This window comes from Xiphophorus hellerii, chromosome 19, assembly GCF_003331165.1.
Source record: "Xiphophorus hellerii strain 12219 chromosome 19, Xiphophorus_hellerii-4.1, whole genome shotgun sequence".
Taxonomy (NCBI): Eukaryota; Metazoa; Chordata; class Actinopteri; order Cyprinodontiformes; family Poeciliidae; genus Xiphophorus; species Xiphophorus hellerii.
Window position 1 is genome coordinate 9,360,015 of NC_045690.1, and position 24,405 is coordinate 9,384,419.

Here is a 24,405-nt window from a genome sequence, read left to right on the forward strand (position 1 = left end):
CCTACAGATACAACCAACCTCATATGCGATCTTGGTCTTTCTCACAAGCAGTAAGTAGATGATTATTCACCCCTCTGTCTGTGACACCATCTGAATACACCAGTTGCTAAATGCTCTCTGCAACCTGAGGAATCTCTCTGGGCTCTGTGTCAGTACAGGAGCAGAGAAATCAAAGGCATCACTTACTTTTTCCCACAGAGATAAGACAACATGCACACTCTCTCAAAGATACACTCTACCAGAATGGAAGAAAGAAGTGTGATCTACCTCATGTTGTTGTTAGCAACAGGCTTCTTCCTGTCAGAAGAATCTGATCTCTGAAGGCGAATTTTGCTCCTATTCACCAATGAAACACAAAAGATGTGTAAATAATGCAAATAATTTAGTGGTCTATGCAACCAATAAGTTCTTGCTTTCTTCCCCTAAATTAGAATTTGCGGCAATAGTTTATTAACAGATTTGTGCTTTTAAAATAATACACATCTGGGTTCGTACACTATGTGGGATTTAACTCAGGATTTTCCAGGGCTGGAAAAATGGGGAATATGAAATGTATAAAATATTTATATATTTGGACTCATGTCTGTCCGTCCTCAATATATAAATCCAGACCACTATTGGAATATCAACAATGTCATAGAAAATCTTGGTATTTGTGCTTTGAATATTGTCCAGAAAGGTCAGGGAAAATTGTTAGAATCCTTGCTAATGCATTAGCCAAAAGCAACTTCCAAAACTTATTTACTAAATGTATTTGGATAGTTTAACGTGAGTCTTCTTTTATTAATAAAGACAGTTATGGTGTAACAGACATTTTTCATGCCCTGAAGTATAACATTGTAAAAACTCAAAAATAGATTTATTTATTTGATTGGATTGCTTATAGCTGCAAATTACAATGGAAACAGTCTTTTTTGTTTTTCTGCTAAGGTCACATGATTGCCGACTTAAATAAAAGGTCCCCACTTCTAGAAGTACAGGTTAATTATTTGAGTCAGAACTACGCAAACATGAGTATTTTACTGAGGTTCCTACACAAAAAAACTACTGTCAGTTCCTCAATGCTACACATGCCGTTCACAAACCTTTGCAAATACTAGATACGCTGCACACACAGTCACTAGTGGAAAATGAGTAACACACTTGCGCAGATTTGTCAACCAGTAATGATTTGTTGTTGCACAAAGAAAACTCTTGTCGCAGCCTTTAACAAGGAAAAATTGCATTTTCCTGATAGCTTTTGTTTAAATGAGGTACGTTTAGCACAAACGGAATCCTTTTTTTTTTTTTTTTTGTCTGTCGTTGAGTGGTACATTTGCACCCAGGTCAAAAGCAGGAGGTATGCAACCACCAAACAGAGCCTCTCCCTTCCCCCTTTTTCTCTCCATGTGAGTTTCACCTGCTGAATAATGGCTACTCTGTCTGACCCCCTCTCAATCATGCTCTCAGTTTCTGGTTATCAACTAAGGACCATGACAGTTCTCAGCATGAATCACGGTGAGAGATGGAGATCCACAGTGGTGTGACCAATCCTGTCAAGGCGTGAGGCTTTTGACATGAGTCACAGCCAGGATTACCTCACTTCCACCTAAACACAGACAAACAATCTAAAATGAACTTAACTTAGAGTTACTAATGAAGATGAGAAAGGCAAGGAAATAAATGGGAGGGGGAGGAGAATGCTGCAGTTGGAGACTGGGGGACAAAAAAGAAAAGTGTCTCTCAATAGCCACTTCAGAACACTTTTTAAATTCCAAAAACAAGTGGAAGAAAGGATAAAAAAGAGAGGAGGCTCTCTGTCTTCTTCAGCACAAATGTAAGTGAGGCCTTAATAATGCTGGAATCAGAAATGTTTTTCCCATCCCAGCATAGGAAATGTACTGTAGGCCAGAATATCCATGCTTCTGCACACAGTTCAAGCAGTGATGTTGTGGCTACAAACTTATTCCCACTGAGGCAGTGAGGAGTGATGAAAGGCAGGACACAGATTCCCACAATGCTAACCGAAAAAAAATCTTAAAACATATTTTCTTTCCTGATTCTTCCTGAAGAATCATAAGATGATCTTATGTCAACTTAGCTTAGCAGTAATTTCGAAGCACCCTTCTGACTCTTATGACCTTCACACTATGAGACATTTAATTTCAGACCAGTTGGTCCCTGTTTCTGCACAGAAAAATGTTTTACTTGACATTTTGAAAATCTAAGCAGCTGAAATTAATAATCGAAAGAACCAATTTGTTGAGTCCAATCTAGATGACACTAGAATAAAGCAATTGAGATTAAATTTTAATTTGAATCAAAAATGGTTATATTTAAATATTTTTATTTGAATGTAAATGTAATTCACGTTGAAGCAAATTTAGTCTTTAGATCGAATTACTACACTTTTAAATGATTCTCAATTTATTTGAGATGCAGCTGCAGATATTTGAGTTTTGTTCCGGTTGAAGAAGTATTTATTTCACAATGCAGCCTATTGGATCCAATGAAGAAGATTCCCATCTCGTTGCTGAGCCATGTGAGAATCAGATGAGACAAAAGTGTCAAAAGCTTTTGTCTAATCTACGACACAATAAAGTTCGGCATTTTAAAGAGACTCATTTTCAGTCCATTTCACTCTTTTTTTGTTGACGTGACTAAAGATATTGAATAGTGGGGATGTCGCGACACCCAGTGGTAACAAGCTGTAACTGCTAGTTCACCTCTCCGGGGAGAAAGGAGGAATTTTGCCTGCCTGGAACAACACGATAAAATGCACCTCTAATAACCATTAGAAAGAACACAGCGGGCGAAGAAACCTAATTTGAAATGTGCAGGGTTACACCCAGAATAACCTCGACTTCAACTAAAACCAGTAGAACTTCCTTGTGCCCACACTAATTGTCTTGACACAAACATGCTCATCAAGGTTTGGTCAGACTTTGAACGGAGAATTCGGGTCAAACTACATTCACTGAGATTGTGGTGGCAGGTAGAGTACGTGCTTCATTTTAATTGTGTTGGAGTAGCTTTTGAATTCTCTTTACTGACTTTACTCGGTAGGGAAAGGGGGAAAAAAAAGCAATCAGGAAGCTATGTTACTTAACACCGAGAGTTACATGCACAGCTCACAGTGTCTGGTTTTTTGCTGTGGTTAGAGTGGCGATGTTGATCAAAAGAGCTCAAACGCACCGGAAACACGATTTGATAGCTACTCACGTGTTATGTAAGAGAAGTGGAGAGAAAACAACTTTAGGATTAGAGAATTGAAGACACCTGATGAAAATCTGTATCCTGGATTTATTTTCTTCCGCAGTGAACTGGTACTAAACTGGGTGAAAACCACCCTGTCCTGTACTGTTAGGAAATTGTTTTGAGTGATTATTCCATTTAAAGGAATAGCCACTTCTGCGTCTCCTAAAGATCTAAATCAGCTGAAGCGTCTCTGGAAGTTGAGATATAATCAGAAAGTTTAGTTATTTACAATTTTATGTTTAAAAATGACAGATTTGTTACATTGATGAGGCACGTATTTCTCACAGCTACTGAAAACACAAAAAGAAAAAGGGGGAAAGGGGACAGATACTAAAACTGATTAATATAGAAATGCTATGCTATGGCCTACACAGTCATGGAGAAGATTCTGACTTGACAGAGGCCAAGCAGACAATACTTGAAAAGCACTTCATGCTTTCTTATGCGAAAAAGGTTTATGATGCTTATTTCATACTCTAGCAGGACCTGCCGATTCTGTCGCTGCATTTGACTGCAGAAAACTTACCTCATTTGTTGTGCATGGGCATACTTTTCAATAACCCAACATTTCTGATTTATAAATACTTTTTATTAGATTTTTTTTTATTATAAATATGTTGGTTTCATTTTCTGAATGTCTGAGAAGTAAAATTTTATGGTTTAATTCTCAAGCCATAATCATATGAATATGCATTTTTAGCTTGTGCACCTTTGTCTATCATGCTTTTTCTTCCACTCAACTTTCCACTAATATGCTTGAAATACGTCAGCTGCCTGCTTGACAACTGTCACAGTCAAATTTTTTAATGATTGTGTAGTCTTTGAAATTTTTTGAAGTTTCATCATTTTATTCCAATTCATTGAGATCCACCTGTAGTTTCGGAAGATCTGCATCGCAGAGATTTTCTAAATTCTCGGAAAATGTAGAAGCAGTGCGAGGCATCATGAAGGGGTTTTCAGCTGTGAAAATGGTTAAACTTATTTGCTGGAAGTGTTTGTTCACAGTGGGAGCTTTTTAACTTCACAAATGAGGAACTTAAAAGCACAGAGGAAGTTTACCAATAATTGCAGGCTAGATTTCTCAATGCAGCCTTGTTCTTTTAGGATGTTGAACAGCAAAACTGAACATGTCATGCACGTCCCCCCAGAAAATGAGTTTTGGTACCTAGAAACCGAAAAGGAGTTCTGTCTGCGCTGCTCGGATTCCATGTTACTTACTTCATCTGTGTGTCACAGTGTGACAGAAACTTCTGACAGTGGACATCTTTGCACAAGCTGTGAGTCAGTGGTGTGTGTGAGCTCAACTTGATAGGTTTTAGCCTTTTTTCTGACTCAACTTCCCGTTGCATGTTGAAATTCAACATTTTCTTTATTCTTCTTCTTTATTTCTGCAAAGGTTTGAAAAAAAAACATTGTCAGTACTTCTGTGCCTATGACGCCACTTCCTTTTGAAGAAACAAAAGGAAAAAAAAAAAACAATTACTGCCCCATTATCTGGGGAGAAATGTTGTCAACCTACACACCTGTCAATGCGTTTTTCTTCTGGTTTCTTTCAACAGGCTGCCTTCCCTTTGTCTGTGAGTCCTTCGATGGCTGCTGACGACTACAATCCTGTGAGTACCCGTCTTTTTTTTGTGTGACATTTACAGAGGGGATACTTCTGCTTCTGCTATTTTATTATGACAGAACTTGATATACGAATTATCAAAGCTTACAAGCCTCTACAACAGGCGAGAGGGCAGTTTCCTGTCTTTTTCTTTTCTCGTTTTAAAATCCCATGGTGGCAGGGGAAATGAAGAATAGATAGAAAGACTAGGCAGAAGCTGAAAGTCAGAGAGGAGCAAGAAAAAGAAGTCGGTGCATGTGAGAAACAGGATGTTCAGCGAGCGTTTTCGTCTCAGTTGTTGCATGTGACGGTTTTCTCTTCTTGTCTTCCTTCTCGCTGTTGTCCTCTCTGAAAGGTCTCCCTGAGGCACAAGTCGAAGAAGAAGAACCGAGGGGGTAAGCTGGCTCTTTTTGCTTTGCGTCTGCAGCAGGTGCTGCCTTTCCGCTGTAGGTTTGACCACCGGTGGGCGTGTGTGAGAAGCAACAGGACAATTAGTGTGCGCAGAGGGATTTTAGACAACCCACAGTTATTTTCACTTCACTTCTTTTATGCTCTGCTGTTCTGCATCGTCTCTCTTCATCTCTGAATGTGTAACTTTTTTTTTTTTTTTTTTTTGCTTGTCAATGGTGTCTGGTAAATTATCTCATCAGGGGAAGATTACTGAACCACAGCACTTCAGAGCAGACCAAGTTCTAGGTGCTGTGTAGGGAGGGGGGTTGTTTTTTATTTATTTTAGTTTTGTCATTTCAGTGACCTACATTGGCTGGGATGGAAATTTTTTTATTTGTGTGTGTGTCTCAGCTAGGATGCTGGACTTCACCTAGGTGCTTCAGCTAATGCTTCATTTGCTTGTAGCGAGGTCTCTGTGGACTCACGTACAGGCCTTATCTGTGCACAGGCAATGGTACCATGAGTAGAAGACGAATCTCCGTCAAAGAGCTTGGTCAACCGGACCACCAGGGCTGGCTTTACAGAAAGAAGGAGACCAAGGGTTTCCTGGGAATCAAATGGAAGAAGTACTGGTTTGTCCTTAAGAAAACTGCACTCTACTGGTACACCAACCAGTTGGTGAGTAAAGAATAATGTTTGATGCATAGCCTGCTGCGCCTTTTTTTGTGTGAAATGTTTTAAAAAGTTGCTCAAGATGTTGAACATGTAGAGTGTTTATTAGCTGCAGTTATCCTGTTGTCTAGGTTACAAGCACAACATCAACATTTATATTATTGGGATGTATTTTAGGCTGCACAGTGGCACAGTTGGTAGCACTGTTGCCTTGCAGCAAGAAGGTCCTGGGTTCGATTCCCGGCTGGGGTCTTTCTGCATGGAGTTTGCATGTTCTCCCTGTGCATGCGTGGGTTCTCTCCGGGTACTCCGGCTTCCTCCCACAGTCCAAAAAACATGACTGTCAGGTTAATTGGTCTCTTTAAATTTTCCCTAGGTGTGAGTGTGCGTGTGCATGGTTGTTTGTCCTGTATGTCTCTGTGTTGCCCTGTGACAGACTGGCGACCTGTCCAGGGTGTACCCCGCCTCTCGCCTGGAACGTAGCTGGAGATGGGCACCAGCAACCCTCCCGACCCCATTAGGGACAAAGGGTGAACAGAAAATGGATGGATGGATGGATGGGATGTATTTTGTTTATGATTCTAACACGACAATGGTTGCACTTAATTTTATGGATTGGTATCAAACTGTTGTGGGATAAATACAAATGTAGGCCACACTTTTGAGAAGCTTAGTTTTAAAAACATTTGAAAATGATGGCGTATTCTTTTCTCACTCTTTTTATGCACTACTTTGTGTTGCTCCATAATCATATTGGAATTAAATCCAATATCATTATTTATGGTTGTAATGTGACAACCAAGTGAAGTTCTCCACTTTATTTAAATAATGGGGCTTTCGGTGTCCTTTGAGTATGTCCCACAATAAAAAGCCCTTATTTTGGCATTTTAGAAGTTTTCAATTAAAATATTCTATTAGCTTGCCTTTCTGGATTTTATTTAGGGTTAACAGGAGAAAAGGGGCAAAATACGATATCACGCAACATTTTACAAATCTTATTTTGTTTAAAAATAGTTCAAAGCCGTGCGTTTTCAGTCCATATTTGGACATTATTTTAGTGTTGGTTTATTACAGTGAGGTAGTGTGGGAAAAAAAAATATACAACAAATGACCTTTCTTTGGTTTGGCCAGCATGGAAAATTTGTTTCTCACTTTGGATGTTGTTTATCGAAACGATATCACACGTGGCTCTGTAAATTGCTGTTAAGTGCTGTGTCAGGGTGATGTGACATGGGAGCTGTAGACTTTGTGTCTGCAGACTCTATCTTTACTGAAACGGTAAAGAAGAACAATTGCTTTGTTGCTAGCTCTTACTTTTAGAGGTCACTGTGGGCAGATGCGATGGCATGCTGTATCTTTGAGTGTGCAGTTACTTTAAAAAACAAAAGAATTTAAGAGTTATTTTAAAGAAGGAACTAAATAACTGAGGAGTTTGTCATAATTATTTGGCAAATAGTCTGACCAGTATTCCCTGAAGAATGTTGACTCTTGATCTTATCTCTGAATATGGATGTTTTGGTAGTTCTCTGCAAATCTCAGCTTTTTCCATAAGGACAGAAACTGGAATCTCAGAAGAATCAAAGAGTAATTTTATCATTCTGTGTTTCACCTTCTTGTTGTCTACTGCTCTCACCCTTCCACAGCATGAATGATTCAAAGACATATTAAAAATAAATCTGCCTTTTAAATTGGTTCATAAATCTTTAATGTTCATTCCCTTTTATTTCATTTTGTTAAACACCAGGCAGCAACTAGAAGTCTTATTCACTTAGCAACCGCATCCACATTGAAGAGTGTTGTCTTCAGTGTGATCTTGAAGCACTTGCGATGATAATGTGTTCCCTGGTTGGAATCATGAATAAATACATTCATGACCAAATAAATGTGAGAATGAGAAGTGGAATTGCAGAGTTGTTCTATTTTATTTTTGGACAGTAGTGGAGATGAGTTGCATGAAGCTTTGGCCACAAATTATACAAAAAAATTTATTTTGGTTTTGCTTAGTCAATAATTTTCTAATGAAGCTGTTATTTTGAATAACTACTGGGGTTCATACTGATATTTCAGCCTATGCAAAGAGATTAATTTTCTTATTCACATTTATTTAAGACAAATAAAAAAAAAAACATTAAAATGTTGTCCTTTTATACATTCTTGCTTGCAGTAGCAAACAAAATCGTCAGTAAAGCTTTCGATCTGTTTAGCACTTCACACATTTAACACCCTACCTTATAAGCGCACAATGAAGTGGTATGAACGTCAGACGAGTCATACTTGCTTCTTCAACCTCTGTCACGCTGCCGCAACAGGAACTGCACTGTGTTTCCTGTATGTGTCTTTGTCACTACCAGACTGTCAGCATAGATGCAGACAGACATACATGCATGCATAAAGTAAAAATGAAAAATCTTTTCCTCTTTAGAGATTTCTTCTGTTTTTGCTGTTTTCATCACACTTGTGTGTTTTAATTATCAAACAAATGTATCAAAAAGATAACCTGAGTGAGGGGAAAAAGGCATCTAAATCAAACTGGTCCTATATAAAAAAGTAATGACTCCTTAAACCCAGTAACTGGTTGTTCAAACATTGAGTTGCTGTAGAGAAATTTTGGCCCACTCTTCTTTAAAGAATCGTACAGTCAAATTGGAGGGTTTTTAAATTTCAACAGCTTGTTCAAAGCCTTGCCACACCACCTGAATTTCAATTCCTTTTGACCAAAGCGAATTAGCAGTGCGCTTGCTTGTGTGATTTGTATTGTATACTTACAAGAAAATGTACACATGCAAGTTCTCATTTGACTTTATTAAAATATAAAGATCATTCATCAGATCTGCTTTCAACTCAACAAAGGTATTTTTCTGAGATTGTGAGGCCATTAAGTGGTCTTGTGAAATGATGGTCTATGTGAAGTGATAAATTTGTGCTTGCGGATAATTTATTGTCTCTAAAAATCATGTACACTGTGAGAGTTTCTGCTGTATGAGCCAAGTGCTCTTAAGCTTAGGCATTGGAAATAATGGCCTTTAAGTTTCATCATGTTATTCTGCCATTTTTATTGTGATCACTTTAAAGGTGATTTAAAAAGGTTTTTAGACAATTCACACCACATACTTTTGACTATAAATCTATGTCTGCCTACAATCAGAGCCCCACAAACACAAATACTACTTAATGATAAAACGCACACATTGTAAAATATGTCATGGCACTGCACTAGAAAAATAAGATATTGATCAAATAAAATTCTTAAATCAAATCCTAAGTACGGTAACCCCCAATGATCCTCATACTGCTCCCTCCATGTTTGACCACAGGGATGAAGCCCTTTTCCAGAAATTGTGTGCAGCGAACATCTCTGCAAACCCCAACATCCTGATCACAAACTGTTTAAACCTTTACCTTCAGGTCAGCACTACAAAGAGCTACTGGCAGAAATCACAGAGACATTTCTTCCCCAGGTTTTCTCTCCGGTTGATCACTATGAACAGCTTACAGCCAGAGTAGTCTTCTACTCTACTGTGAAGCAAATATGCATATTATATTACTACAACAAAATTTCTTGTTTCATGATACTGATCATAAAGACCGACCTTCACTGAGGCAAAGGATCGGTTACATGTTCTTTTCTGGCATCTAGGATGAGTCATTTCTGTGTTTTGTATTAGTTTGCCCTTTTCTACTATTGAATTCATTTGATCTAAGACATTGAAGTGTGATAAATGTCAAAAACGGAAGCAATCATCTAACAAATTTGTAAGTCGTCAAATACTTTTTTTCATGACTGCTACGGGTGTGATGGCTTTGGTCAGGACTAATGTATGTCACCATCACCGGCTGCAGCTGGGCGACAGGTGTTGCCAGGAAGTGGTTTGAAAACCATCGCTATGTCTTAGAGCTAACTATCATTCAATTCCTGTGTTGCAGGCGGAGAAAGCAGAGGGCTACATTGACCTCGCAAACTTCGTGATAGATGTAGCCATCGAGTGCAAGAAGAAGCAGTAAGCTCAAAGTTTTCCTTTCCAGGATGATGATGTTGTGATTGAGCATCTCATCTGTTTAGCTAAACATGAGACTTAATTTATACCAACAGCCTGGGTGTCATAGGAGGTTTTCCCACACACTGTGCCAGGAAATGTTTATTTACGAAATTGTTCTGAAACGATCTTTGAAATTGAAAAGTCACTTCCTTTTTCCACTGATCACATCTCATCATAGGATTAGATTCTTTCTTTATTTTTGCATATCTCTTACCAGAAAAAACATGAAGCTTTCTACTAAAAGTAGTTTGGAACCACAAGAAATATCATTCATGTACTGAGAACAGTAATCCACAGTTGCTAATCTGTGGGTGTTGCAATCTTGTGCATTAAAGTTTCTATGAACTTCCTCTCTAAATGCTCTCCTGTCTCTCACAGTGCATTCAAAGCCTGCCATCCTCAGGTCATGATGTTTTATTTTGCTGCTGAGAACCACGAGGACATGAATCTGTAAGTTACATTAGGATATAACTAAGATGAAAGCTGATGGTTTTTCTTAATATCGTATGTTTAAAGATGAATTGTTTGTTCTTCTCAGCTGGTTGAACAAGCTCGGGCTGGCCTCCATTAATTATGAGCAAACAGATCAAACCACAGCAGCTGGTAAGCCCCCCGTGCTCAACATGTGTTTTGTTGCCAGGTGTGGTCTTAAATTTAGAGCAGCGTTTGTGGCTGATTCACAGGAGATATGCCACACTGCCAAATTAGAGCAACGTCCTGTGGTCAATTTTTGTTTTCTAGTCAGTGCGTCATCCTATAAATTCATGCATTTTTATCATGTTTCTCTTCAAACCAATGTGGACGTTCAGAGTGTTACAGTGAAGCCAGCGATCACGAAGAAGCAGAGAGCACAGAGATCCCCCCTCCGCCATACTCGGAGCAGACCCTACGGGACTCTGTGGATGCATCTAATCCACCTGGGAGCACACATCAGGTAAGGGAAGATTCCTAAAAATAGCACCTACCTCATTCCTTGATTTGTTTTGGTCGATGGGTTTAAACGTGTGTCTTCAAAAAGTATTTGCAAAAAGTATTGGAAAAGGGCTGCGAAGTTCCCTTTTCAAGTTCATGTTACAAAGGTAAACTCCAGTTCTTGCTGTTATCAAAACACTATTTAGGGCATAACTATGAAGTGAAAGGAAAACACATGGATTTCAATGTTCTTAAGTAAAATTCATAAGTTTAGTGTCTCTGATGCCTTCATGGACCAGCTACTTTCAATACCGAGATTAACTTACACGCTCGTGAAACCCATGTACTACTTATGTGACTTCTATGTGTTGTCATTGTGCTTCACACATATGTGGCACTTTGCATTGGAATATCACATATAAAAAAAAAACCCAATAAAATACAGATTTTGGTTGCGACTTAGCCCAATTTAAGAAATTTAAGACATACGAATGCCTCAAACACATAATTTCTTTTCTCTCTTTAAGGGTACTGTACCACCACCATATTCTTCCACAGCTCCTGCAGTAGCCAGCGATTCGCTCTCCTCCCCCGTCAGTACGATGACGTCGCAGAGCTCCGCCTCTTCGCTCGCTAAGCAACGGCAGTCCTGGATGGACCTTGTCTCACAGGCGTCCTCTACTCCAGCCGGTGAGACAGCAGTGGTGTGCTCGGTCCAGGTTCACACTCAACGACCGCCACAAGGGAGAACGGAAGTGGGAGCAGTGTCGGAAAGCTCGGTTCCTAAGAGCTCCACAGACTCAAATGGGTCCAACAAAGAGAACCCAGCAGCTCATGGGGAGGAGCAGAGGGATGTTTTAGGTCCTCAAAGTGCAGGTGAATGTTTCTTGTTTTATTCTATATTTGCTTTCCTACCTTTATGTGTTTTTCCCCAAAGTTGATGTCTACCTTAAAACCCCCTTGGACTTTATGTTATGCAAATGGGCTGCATAATAAATTGTAACCTTATCCTCTTGCAGGCAGTCGTGGGAATAGCTCTGATGAGATGGAAAAGCTGTACATTCATCTAAAGGAGGCCAGCCTTTCACCAATAGGGGATCGGAAACCATCCACAAAAAGGGAATTCAGGGCTTCTTTTGTTAAACGCTGTAAAAACCAGACCGTTAACGATAAGCTACACCATATCAGGGCACTCAATAGCACGCTAAAGGTAAACAGTACAGAAACACTTTTGAGGTTTTGAAATCATCTGGGTATTTTGTTGTGTGGATTTCAAAAGGATAGATTTTCTCTCTCATTTTTCTTTTCTTTCTTTTGTCACAGTCTAAGGAAGCGGACTTGCAGGCAATAGAGCAGGTGCTGTGTGACCCGGAGCTTACCTCAGACAAGTTCAGAGAGTGGAAGGAAGCCAACGCACCACTGATGGTGGAGATCTGCGTCAAAGACGACCAGAAGGGGGCGCCAGAGGCTGTGACAGCTGCAGCATCAGTCACCACTGCCCCTGTTTCAGAGACCAGTTTATAAGAAGTCCCCCTGACTTAGTTTACTGTGTTTGGACTTGGACCTCATGATTACATACACTCACTGCTGTGATTTAGTCAGATGACACTTCAGTTCCATGTAAACGCATATTTAACTGCTGTTTAACATGCATCTGTAAAGTGTTTTTTTTTTTTCTGTTTTAGGTTTCATATTGACTTGGAAACATGAGCAATACACATGAAAATGTGATTTCTGTTTTAGTATTACTTTTACTTGCCATTTGGTAGAGTCGGCTAATTTTTCAGAGCTTAGTCTTTTTTAACATTTTAATTCACAGAACCTTTGCATAAACTCTGATTGTATGGAACAGAATTTACAGAAACACTGTTTTTTGTTTGTTTTTGGTATTGTTTTTTACTGTGTAATTTATCTACTTTGTTTTCATCTGCAGGGAACAAATTCCCAGAATGTTGTTGTCTGCTAATTATTGGTGCCATGCACCATCTGTGCCTGTTACAAGCAATCCAGGAGCCATGATTCTTTCCTTGTGCTGTAGATGTCACATCATGCTTTATATTAACTGTTCTGACTGAACAATAAACCCTGTAGTTAGAATAAATCACATCCTGATAATTTCAGATAAATAGGAGTCAAATTATTGTCGCTATTCAGTTTAAAACTCACCTAAAACACTAGACATTTGCCTTGAGACCGTAAATGTTGGCAGTATGTTTATTTTAGTGTGAAAAAATACTTGGTAGTATTCTTTAGCATTACTGCCCTGTATGTGTACAGAAAGTGCAATCACTATTGGCTAATGCAATGAAATATTAGCACCAACTGTCTTTCAGATAGGGTCAAATTTTAACTGAGGGAACCATCAAAGTTTAAATACAAATAGGTAAATAATTCAACTCTAAAATATGCAAAAATAAAACTAAAGTGACATTTAACTTCACATTACCAATAAACACAGCATCTCTGTTTAAAGAAGAAGTTTGTCAGCTTTCAGTTTTGGCACTGTTAATTTTTAGCAAACCTTTACAAATTATTACATTTGTCCTGCAAAACTATTGTGAAATATTTTGTAAAATGTCACTAATTTTAATTTGAACTTTTCATTAGATTTGAGCTTATCAAACAGCAAGAAAGATATCCCTTATTATGTGATTTTCCAGGAACAGGTTTAGGTACCTGATTCAACCTTGAACATGGATTATTACAGAATATGACAGAGAGTCCAGACTGGCTCCATGTGCACGTTTTTATATATATATATTTCCTTCATGTTATAGTTTAGTATAAATATGTTAATAATAATGAATGTGTAATTGTAGTGTTTTTTTCTTTTGTTTTTGCTATAAAAAGAAATAAAGCGATGCCAAAAATTCCAGGCTGTTCTGTCAGTTTGTATATCTACAGAACCTTGATTTGCAGAATAAAAATAACAAGACAAAAACTGAAAAGTTCCATGCTCAGTCATATTGAATGAAGGATGCAAACAACAGCTTTAAACTTTTGCAAATGATTTTCATGTAGATTTATGTCTAGGTTATTTTAATACAGTTGTTTTGACATAAACAATTAAATTGTAGCTCCAGTTGTATATTTAAGATAAGTAGAGTGTCATGTCCCATTCTTAACTCTTTTGCAGGGTTACTTCATAGATTTGGCCTGTATTTACCTCATTTAACTTCCCTTCACTTCTGACCACCCATATTATTGAAAAAGAAAATGTTCATGTGCCATGATGCTGCTATCACCATGCTTACCTATGAATATAATTTGTTCAGTTTCACATGGAGTGTTTGTTTTTCTTCAAACAAAGCATCTTCATGTAGGCCAGAAAGCTGAGTTTTTGACTAATCTGACCAGAGCACCTCCCTACACATGCGTGCCGTGTCCCCTTACAACTGATGTTTCCACCTGTGCCTCTCTGATTAATGGTTCATTTTGCTCAGACCAGGTCAGTATTCATACTGTTTTGTCTAAATGTTCCATATTCTCTCCATTTAGTTAGATGATGAATTAAACAGTGCACTGAGAGATGCCTTAAGCCTTGGATATCGCTTTGTAGCATAACCCTGTTTTAAAATGTATTACAGATTTATCTGGGACCTTTAAACAAGGAGTATTTACATTTTCTGTCTGATGAAATTGTTTTAAAATGTTAAATCAGATATTATAATCTGTTAGTATTTGAGTTGCCTTTTTCTGGAATACTTTTTGCTCTTGAGTGATTTCTTGGACTGGAATTATTTGCTTTTACTTGAGAAAAAATATGAGTAGTGCTACTTTTACTTGTGAGCAAGTTTTGGATACCCACCTCTGTTGTTTATGTTCTGCAGCAAAAGTACTCAAGCCTTAATTTATTAATTAGCCAACTTCTACAGGCATTTTTTGTTTTTGTTACTTTTAGGGGTGTCAGACTTAAAGAGGTTGAATATGTATATATGCCACATTTCTCAGGATTTTATTTCCAAAAGTTTCTTTCTACCTCCCATTTAGGTACTACTTTGTGTTGGTCAGCCACATAAAAATTGCAATGAAAATAGAAGTATGTGCTTCTAATGTGACGGTATTTAAAAAAATTTTTTAAAAAAAGCTGTGGGGATATGAATACTTTTGCAGGGCACAGATGATATTGCTGTGTTACAACATATAGTTCCCAAGAGCTGCCTCTAGGAGTCGCGCGTCTCACTTCAAATTCCCCATTGAGGTTATGCGCCATATTGCCACTCTCCTCCATCTCACCAAACACCGAGCATGCACCGGTTATAGAGGAGATATATTTAAATATTTACAGTGAGCTGCGAGCCGAAACGCAACACCATGGAGGCCGTCAAAGCCTTTAACAACGAGGTTTGTGTGGAACCAGTGGAAAAAAATCCCGAACAGTTCGCGTATCTGTTGTCTGACTCTGATTTTCAGAAGCTAGTTAGCTTACGTTAGCAACGGGGTAGTAAAGAGGGAGAGGAGGGTTGTATCACAGAAGGCCGCACACTATCATTACCTACTCTGTTATTCATATGTAATACACCGTCATGTGTTCAAATGTGAACAGGATATTGTTCTTACGCTACACCCCATTTGAGTGAAAATCTCTTAATATTAATTTTGGGAAGGCAAATGTTAAACGCTACAAACTAGCTGCATGCTAGCGAAACAACGCCAGTTACGTGATAACTTGTTGTGTTAACTAATATTAAAGATGATAAAACACCTCTTCACTAACTTTTCTGTGAATTTGACATTGTATTTTGTTTATATTTGCATTTATTAAGAAGGCTATGCTAAATGAATTATATTACACGTCCAAATGTTTTCTAAATAATACGTTTAGCTATAATGTGGCTCATTGCTAAAACAAGCACTGCTGTACAGACACAGACATCCGTTTGCTATCTATTCTCCACAAGCTACAGAAAATGTATTATTTTTCTCTGCGTTAATTTTGTGATAAGGCTAATTTGTAGATGAATCTGCAGAAGAGTACTTGGTCACATTTGGTTAATGGCAAAATATTAAGTTTTCCCCTTTTGTGACGTTGTGTGTTCTCTTATGTTTCAGCTGTACACATTGACTGAGTACAAGCCACCCATCTCTAAGGCCAAGATGACTCAGATCACCAAGTCAGGAATCAAGGCCATAAAAGTAAGTATATTAATGGATGAGACAGGTAACTAATGAATAAAGCAAACTTCACTGAAGCAAATTGTTGTCCACTTATTAAATCCTACCCTTTATGTTTGCTAAGCAATCAACTTATGTAGATCCAAAATTAACTCTGAAATAAAAATGACCTCTAATTTCAAGATTTAATTCTTTAAATCACATTTATTGTAGGGAATATTTTCTGTTCAGCTAGAAATAATAAAGGATTTCTTAAAAGTCCAGCTTCCAAGTATTGAAATAAAAAATAAAATATTATGTGTACTGTTATAGTGCATCAGAATGGACCAGTTTGTGTCTTGGAATTTCTTGGTATTTTTACCCATGTGTAGTATTTAGTCGTCAAATAATATTGGTGGCTCACAGTAAGAGCTTCTTTCTATGTCAACTCATAATCATCATCAATTTCGCAAAGGACTGCTTGGATGCAATATTTAGTAGAGCATCATTTTCCCCTGGGATCTATTAAGGTGTAAGAACGTATTTTCATTTCCATACCTGATAGAGAGTTTGGTAACTGAGATGCTAATGCTCACATCAATTGGAGAGGACATCTAATAAACCTTTAAAACATGTTATTAATGAAAATACCAACAGAAATATTGCAGCTGTATGTTTTACTGATGTCATAAGAGTCGTACCTCAAATCTGTGCTTATAGCTCCTGAAACTGTACAGAAACTATTACAGAAAAAAAAAAAAATACAGCTTGATAGGGCTGTTCGGGTAAGTTTCTGCAAGCATTCATAACTTCAGCTGTAGTTCAGTTTTTGGCCTATTTTGTAGAGGTTTAAAAGAGTTTTAAAAGATTTGTTCATTTTAGACTAAACTCACTAAGAAAAACAAAACTTGTATCTCACCTCAGTACTGGTTTTATAGAACATCTGTTGGATGTAGAAAAGTTCAGTCTAGCTTTGACCTGCCACAGTATTTTAGAGTTGGAGTTATAGCCAATTAATAGTTCTTTGACTCTTCAAAGGCAGTAAAATAGCTCTTCAACCAGGAGCTGAATTACAGGCTGCAAAACTTATATTAGGTTCAGTTTTGTCTTATTTACTTGTGTAACTCCTACTGGGTTTGGAAGCATAACTTAATGGTATTCACTTATGATAAAATTGCTATGCAACTTACACACAAAATGTACAAGTTGTGAGCATAATGCAGTAATAGTAATTGCTAAAATGTACCTGGCCAGAGATGGCTACTACTACGCTTTTTTATTTTTGAAGATACTCGTGTGTTCCAGTCGTGCTACTCTGAAAGTATTACACAAGTGCTATTTTATCTGTGAAATAAATTAGCCTGCCTAATTTTTTTATAGATCTCTTATTGTGGTGAAAATATGATCTTACTTCTCATATGAAGTTTATGCAACAATTGCCATCTTTGTCTCTTCTGATTTTGTGGGATATTTTAAACTATTGCTTTTTGTCAATAGTTTTCTGTATACTGTCTTCAACATTGATGTGATCAATGTTATTTTTCTTGGTTTACTTGTTTTTTAATGGTTGGCTTAAGATTCTTCTGGCATTTTTGGGGGAAAGTATATTTTATGCCAATAAAATCAAACTTGCACATACGGGACTGTGAAAAGTAATGGGCACCCTTACAGATTATTTCTGTTTATGCCATTTCAGGTCATCGAATACATTTTAATACCAGACAAGGATAACTTGTAGCATTACAAAAAATCTGTTTTCAATACATCTTTTCTTTTATCATGTATTGATAAAAGAAATCATGTATAGGAAAAATAGTTATCTAAGCCAACTTGTTTCTATGTGATCAGGTTGGTAAATCAGGATATTCCTGTCGCTTAATTTATTTGGAAAGCTCCTTATTCTACTTCCCAATCCCAGCCCTGATTAGTGCAAGATCTGTAGTATCAATAATAGCTTAACTAGAACATGCCTGATAATATAAAGTAAGCTAAAAGGACTCAAAAAGCAGCAACTCATGTGACCTAAAGAAATCTTTAAAAAAATTGAATGAGAACTAATGTTCTTGACATCTGTGAATCAGACGGGAATATGCCTTGATTTGTAAATACTTGCACAACTTTGTAAATCCAAGGTTTTTTTGTGTGTGTGTTTTGGAACCTTCTTAATTTCTATTCCTTAAGTTATGTCAAAGATCAATCTAAACAAATGTAGCGATAGTGCAATTTTTATTATTTTCTGTTTTTTATCCTATTTTTTTAAACAAGAAAAGCAAGCTTCCGAAGCGAAAAAAAATATTCTTTACGGATATGAAGAATTTTATTATTAGATCGTTTTATAAAATGTAAAACATGGATTTTCAACGGAGCCTGTTTCAGTAAAAATCACATCCTTTCAGAATTTTAAGCAACAGATTATACAAATTATAATATTATACTGGTTGCAGAATGTGAATCCCATACTAATATATGTGTTTGCATGTGTCCTAGAAAGTGAGTGTTAGTGTGAACCATTTTCTAAATAACCTGAGTGGTTTGCTCCTTCTTGCTGTACTCCATATGACATGTTGAGGGAGAAAAGGAATGTTGTCACACATTACGTTTCTTAAGAGGCAGCGGACTAATGACTAGAACAGTAATACAGGCAGTTTCAATTAACTAACTCCATTGGTGTCATGTTTGGGCTGTCCTTGTGCTCATTTGTATTGAGGAAAAAAACATCTGGCTCAGCCAGTAACTTAATGCATGCAAAACGACTGAGTTTTTCTAAGCACAGCAAAACTCAGTCTGTCAGCAGCATTTTAAAGACAGGACTGAACTAACCAGGATGCAGGAGAGTCTGAACTTACCGGAAAGTTCAGAACATCCTGACTTTTTGAAGCAGAGTTCAAAGTAAATATTTGACTTGCTGAAGTAAGATCAAATACTTTTGCCAACTTGTTAATTTAAGTCATCATGCAGCTCAATAAGTTGTTACCTATCTATACTTATTATTTTGCACATTAAGCTCACTCTTGAGCTGAAACTGGGAAATCTTTCGGAAAGTAGATCTGTCATTTCGATCTTTTTAAAATTCCTTTTTGAATCATCATTTGTCTTTAATTCCTATAAAGTTCTTTTGGTAGTTTGTCTCTGTGGCTGGTTTCCTGGATGCTGGTCCAGTCTGTAGGCTATTGCAGAAGAAGACTGATCAGGAGTTCCTGACCCATAGCCTTATTTAATCTTAATATTAGCATTAACTGCTGAACTTATTAAAAATGAGTTTTTTTAGTTAAGTGCAGTGTTTCTTTCATTAATAAAATCTTGGAGATGCACCAATCAGTCTTTTCCTAGTTGATACCAATTTCTATACGGATCATATGACTCCAACCTCTGGCCAATAGATTGATTGGCCAGAGGTCAATCAATCTCTATAAAAACGTGATCAAATTGTTCTTGTGGTTTGTTATTCTACATTTATTCATTTACAAACTAATTATTATTTCAGGACATCAGCCATCTACTGATCCTTACTTTCTTTGCAATCTGTAATAGCACTTTTGCCTCTAGCAGATCTGTTGTTTTTGGTGTTCTTTTGCTCTGTGTTGCCTGTGAATAACTCCTGTTTCCCCTTCCCTCAGCAGCTCTCCCAGCTCCCCCAAAGCACTGAAAGTGAAGCAGGAGGATGGGGTGGAGAGAGTTACAAAGAGATAAGAGAGTCCCTAACCAGCTTAGGTAGGAGTATGGGTTGTTATACAAGGAGGATGATAGAAGTCTAAAATCACTTGATCTTAATTTGCTCCCACACACCAGGGGAGGCAGAGTTTGTGCTGCCGTGCGTCGGTGGATGTTGAGCTAATAATTGGTTGAAGCTGAATACAATATCTTGGATACTGTCTTCAGTAACTGTATGAAGGCAGCAGTTGTTTTGGTGTGATTAATTCAGTAGTGGGTTTTTGTTGTAAGGTCATATTGATTATGCTTGAAGCAATCATTTGCTTGTGTTAAGGCTGCTTTACAATGTCAAATTCCTGACTTTTAGGTTAATGGACATGCAGGTTGTATAGTAAACATTAAATACAGTTACCTGTCAGGTACTGCATTTATTCACTGGGCGTGACAGAGCATTGTATTGAAAATATTATTAAAGTTTCTGTGTTGTAGTAAATATTAGGAATGCATTTTATACATTGGTGGATGATTATCATATGCAGTGAGAATCATTCTCTTCCTCTGCCATGAATCTGATGGAGGGTAGTTGTTTTTGGTGTGTATTAAAATACAACTTATTAGAAGAAAGGGAGAGGCTTTTTTGTCTTTTGGACTCTGGCATTGCTTTCTAAGTTGAGCTCAGCTTAGTATCATTTGGACTTTTGTCTCATTTGTTGATTGCTTTTTGATCAGCGGAAGTTGATCATGAAATATTCAATCAAATGCTATAAAGAGATTACCATCTGCTGCCGTTTTATTTTTAATTACGGTGTGTGCTTCAAATTATTCTGAATTTTTTGTTGTTGTAGTTAGCATTTCGTACACTAACAGGTCTAGATAAATTTTTGAATAAGTGAAACATTTTAAGTGCTTATTTCTGTTACATGTGATGATTATGGCTTCCAGCTAATGAAAAACTAATTGCAGAAAATTCCGTCATTACATAGGAATATTAAAAAAGGAAATTTTACCCCTGAAATTCCTGTTATGGAACATGTTCAAAAGTTTGGAGGGGATGTTCACAAGACATGTATTGTAGCTGGAGTAAAGATCCGTCACACATAGATGTTGAGATGTATACCTCTGTCGCAGTCCTTATCTTTAAAGCACAGCAGGACCAGAAGCTAAGTGGAAACAGGACTGGACTGTTTCTCAAAATCCTTTTTATAAAAATAAAGTTTGCATTTCATTTGGAAATCAAGGGACCAAAGCCTGGAGGAACAGAGGAAAGAGATTAAATACAAGTTACTTTCACTACACTATAATGGTTCCACAACCATGTCATGTGCTGGTGTTGGTCCTCCTTGTTTTTATCAAGTCCATAGTCAATGCAATCACCTACCGGGACCTTCTAAATGATCACTGACCATGTTTATTAAGATGCTGATTTCAATTTTAAGCAGGATTTGTCACTCACTGCCACTGGCAAAAGTAACAATGCCTAGTTTAATCGCCATTTCCAGGGTTTCCCCCAAAAAACTTGCTAATCCTGGTGGTCGGGGCGTCGAGGCGGTCCACCTTTAGGTCTACTTTGTTTTTGTATTAAAGATGTTAAGTAGACAGGAAATGTAAAAATATTACTGGGTAATTATATGTTACGAGAAAACATCTCCAGTGAAATGCTATCTAAATCCACAACTAGTCTTAAAGACAACTAATCAAAAAATACAATTAAAATGAATATCACTGATTTGCACTTCTGTTTAATCCAAATTAAGTCAGCTGCTCCATCAGGCTCCCAGACCTTCAGGGGCCCATAAATGTTAATATTTTAACACAGTTTACAGATATATAAATGTAACATTTATTGAGATGATCAATGCTGCTAAATTTGATTTAATGGTTTCAACATACATAAATTAAAAGATTTAAATTGGTTAACATTTAAGTTTAAGATTTTAAGGAGCTGGCAAGTTTACTTTGTAAAAGTTCAAACAACAATATTCATAGTTAAATTCTTTTGTTACCATAGCAACAATCTGATGCTTTGAGTTTGAGCTCTGTTTCCTCACAAATACAAATTAATAAACTGCAATTATAACTGATTGCTTTTTAGGTTGGCCAATTAAACTACTCCCTTCTCCCAGATTAAATCTAACACAGAAGCTGTTAGAGTTGCTGAGGTTTTTAGCAGCAAGAGGGGCCCATAAGTCAAATTCTGCTCCAGGCCTCATACAGCCTTGGACCAGCCCTGCATGAGTAAAATGTGCTGCACTACTCAGAGATGCAACAATCAGGAGATTTAATTCAATGGTGCTAATGTGGCTCTAGTAGCTCTTCCATTTCGTGTCTGTTGAGTTTTTAATCAGAATCAGAGAAACTGTTGTGGTTGCTCAAGTTTGAGGGACAAGTTTTTCAGATCTCCACACAGCCATGCACAGTAACTCTGTCTGACTAAGTGAACAAAGCATTTGATATGGTTTGGTGCACTGTTTAACCGGAAAAATAATACTAATAATAATAATAAAATAATGTAAAATCAGCGACTATGAGGCGAGCGCAAAAGCTCCTCACCGGGCTGAACCTGCATGATGAGGTTAGCGCTGGTTCGTTAACCACTAACACAGCGGCCAACCGGGACCACATACATAAACTTTACAGGGAAGACAGAGCCACACGTTGGGCAGCGTGTGGCACGCTAGCAAAGCATGGCGGGCCGCCAGGCTTATAATACACTGTGGGAAACACTGCGTTTCTGAGCTTGTGATTGGTTAGCTGTCTGGCCTAAACTAAACTTCCTATAAATTCTATGAAAAGGAAGAAAACAGAGCAGATGTAGATAGGATAAAGGCCTCTATCAAATCAACCTGGTCTCCCCTAACACTTCAGCAGAGACTCAGGCTGATTGCCTTCACACCACACATTATTGATGAAGCTTTTCATTCAAAATAAGGACCAACCAAATATTGAGTATCTATGTTGTACAGCACAAGGCATACTGTTTAGTTTCAAACATTGCACCTTATTTAAAATGTAAATTTTCTGAGAAAACAACATTTTGGTTTTTATATTAGCTGTAAGCCACATTCATCAAAATTTACAGAAATCACTTCTTGACTTTTATTTCTCTTTGAGTAATGATTCTATATAGTACAACTTTGACTTTTTAAGTTGAATTATTGAAATAAATTAACTTTTTGTTGTTTTTTTATTCTCTGTGCTGTGAAATTATATTTCACATTTTCTCATGTGATGTTCTCGTGTGACAGATGTTGCAGTTATACATAAAATGAAAGTCATGTTTTTCAAAGGACACTGGATAAGAGAGATGGATCATTTTGCTAAAGCTGCACAATATCAGGAAAACATCCAGTTGTAATGCAATCACCGAATAATGACATAGTGATATCCATTACACTCAACTCATACGTCTTTTCTTTCTTTTCTTCATCACACTTTTTCTCCATTCTCTGAGCTTTAGCCTTTCACCCATTGAAAAGATACATCAATCTAGAATTTGAAGGCAGTAAAGGTTTGCCCACCCATTTTATTTTATTTCCATGTATGGGATTTGAAACCTATTTGCTTTCCAAATCCAGTATAGAAGCAATTCAATAGATTTTTATATAAATAAATATAAATTCACATTTATATTGAGATTACTAGTGTGATTTAATATACAGTATATTGTAGCTCTAATTGGTTTTAATTCTGTAGGATTAAAATCTAAATTTAGTGTTGATTTGACAGTTATTTTCCACATAGCTGTACTTTTGTTAACAGGGAAATTCAATTTTTGAATTGAATTTCTCTCCACAGAGAGACACGGAGCAGTTAGTATCTCCCGTACAGTAGATGACAACTTCAGATAATAAAAAGACCAGGGTGTATATCCGTCAGCTTCAAATTATATTATTACGCTTTGCTGTTTAAATGGCGTTATAAAGCAAAGTATATTATATATTTGCTTACATAAAATATTTGGATTGATATAGATTATATGTAATGAAAAGCATGTGCTGAAATACAGGATGTAGTTTAATTAATCTAATTTTGCTTTGAATGTAAATCATTACAAAACTCATGGGTATTTCTTAAAAGAGAAAATGTCAAATACAGGGAAAAATATTAGACCTTATCTGGCAAACTTGCTGTCTGATAAATATCAATGATTCAAATGTGTGATATTGCAATCACTTCAACTGCTTGAAGCATTTTTACACCATTTAATATTTGGATCAGTTTAGCATTTCTTGAAAAATGTGCTTGACATGAAATATTGTTGGTAATGGACCAACTTTTCATTGTAACTGAGCACTTCTAGGTAAATAACTGCACTATCCATAGTGACTGCTGTGTGACATTTAATTTAATGTCTCAGAAAATGTTCATATTACATTTTGAAGGTGGGATAGATTAAATATGTCAGGGTCCTCCTTTTTTTCCTCCGTCTGAGTTGACTTCAGTTGTTATTCCTATTTTCCAAACCGAGCTTATTAAAGGGTTAGTCGGCTGCAGGTGTGATACTAACTGCTCACAACCTCTCAACAGCCCTTCTTTAAGAGAATTATCTTATAAAATATTCTAAAGTTGCCCCCGAACCTTGATCTTCAGAACATAAATAACTTCAGCATTCACTCAGTTTTCTTTATCGAAAGCTGCCAGATCTTCTGCTCAGACAGTAAACAAATGAAGAGACTTCCATTGCTGTTACCTCAAATGCATTTTTCTGACTTTATGTTGCTTTTCTTTACCTGGTAATAGTTCAGAAATTACCCAATATATCTCAAATATGTTTTTATATGAATTGAAGCTCGTAAATGTGGTTTG

The 24,405-nt window shown here is 37.1% G+C and overlaps 2 protein-coding genes across 5 annotated transcripts in view; both read left to right on the plus strand.

Annotated features, from left to right (window-relative positions):
* The first annotated feature begins 2,368 nt into the window (after positions 1 to 2,368).
* On the plus strand, positions 2,369 to 13,258 carry ipcef1 (interaction protein for cytohesin exchange factors 1). Of its 3 annotated transcripts, XM_032546717.1 has the most exons (11): positions 2,369 to 2,974; positions 4,797 to 4,850; positions 5,199 to 5,238; positions 5,742 to 5,911; positions 9,830 to 9,903; positions 10,321 to 10,392; positions 10,481 to 10,545; positions 10,752 to 10,876; positions 11,382 to 11,730; positions 11,874 to 12,064; positions 12,178 to 12,378. In XM_032546717.1, the coding sequence occupies exons 1-11, from the start codon at positions 2,900 to 2,902 to the stop codon at positions 12,376 to 12,378; spliced, it is 1,416 nt and encodes a 471-aa protein (XP_032402608.1). In that variant the 5' UTR covers positions 2,369 to 2,899. The 3 variants fall into 3 exon arrangements, with proteins under 3 accessions (XP_032402608.1, XP_032402611.1, XP_032402609.1); XM_032546720.1 differs by lacking the exons at positions 2,369 to 2,974; positions 4,797 to 4,850 and adding an exon at positions 4,952 to 5,090 and having other exon boundaries at positions 12,178 to 13,242; XM_032546718.1 differs by lacking the exons at positions 2,369 to 2,974; positions 4,797 to 4,850; positions 5,199 to 5,238 and adding an exon at positions 5,266 to 5,539 and having other exon boundaries at positions 12,178 to 13,258.
* A 1,805-nt stretch (positions 13,259 to 15,063) lies between these two features.
* scaf8 (SR-related CTD-associated factor 8) overlaps positions 15,064 to 24,405 on the plus strand; it is a 28,764-nt gene continuing 19,422 nt past the window's right edge. Inside the window, exons 1-2 of one of the 2 annotated variants that reach the window (XM_032547213.1) lie at positions 15,064 to 15,198; positions 15,907 to 15,990. In XM_032547213.1, coding sequence (XP_032403104.1) covers positions 15,169 to 15,198; positions 15,907 to 15,990 — 114 coding nt within the window. In that variant the 5' untranslated portion in view covers positions 15,064 to 15,168. Of the gene's footprint in view, positions 15,199 to 15,906; positions 15,991 to 19,565; positions 19,660 to 24,405 lie in introns of those variants that run through there. The other variant, XM_032547214.1, reaches the window with a different exon arrangement.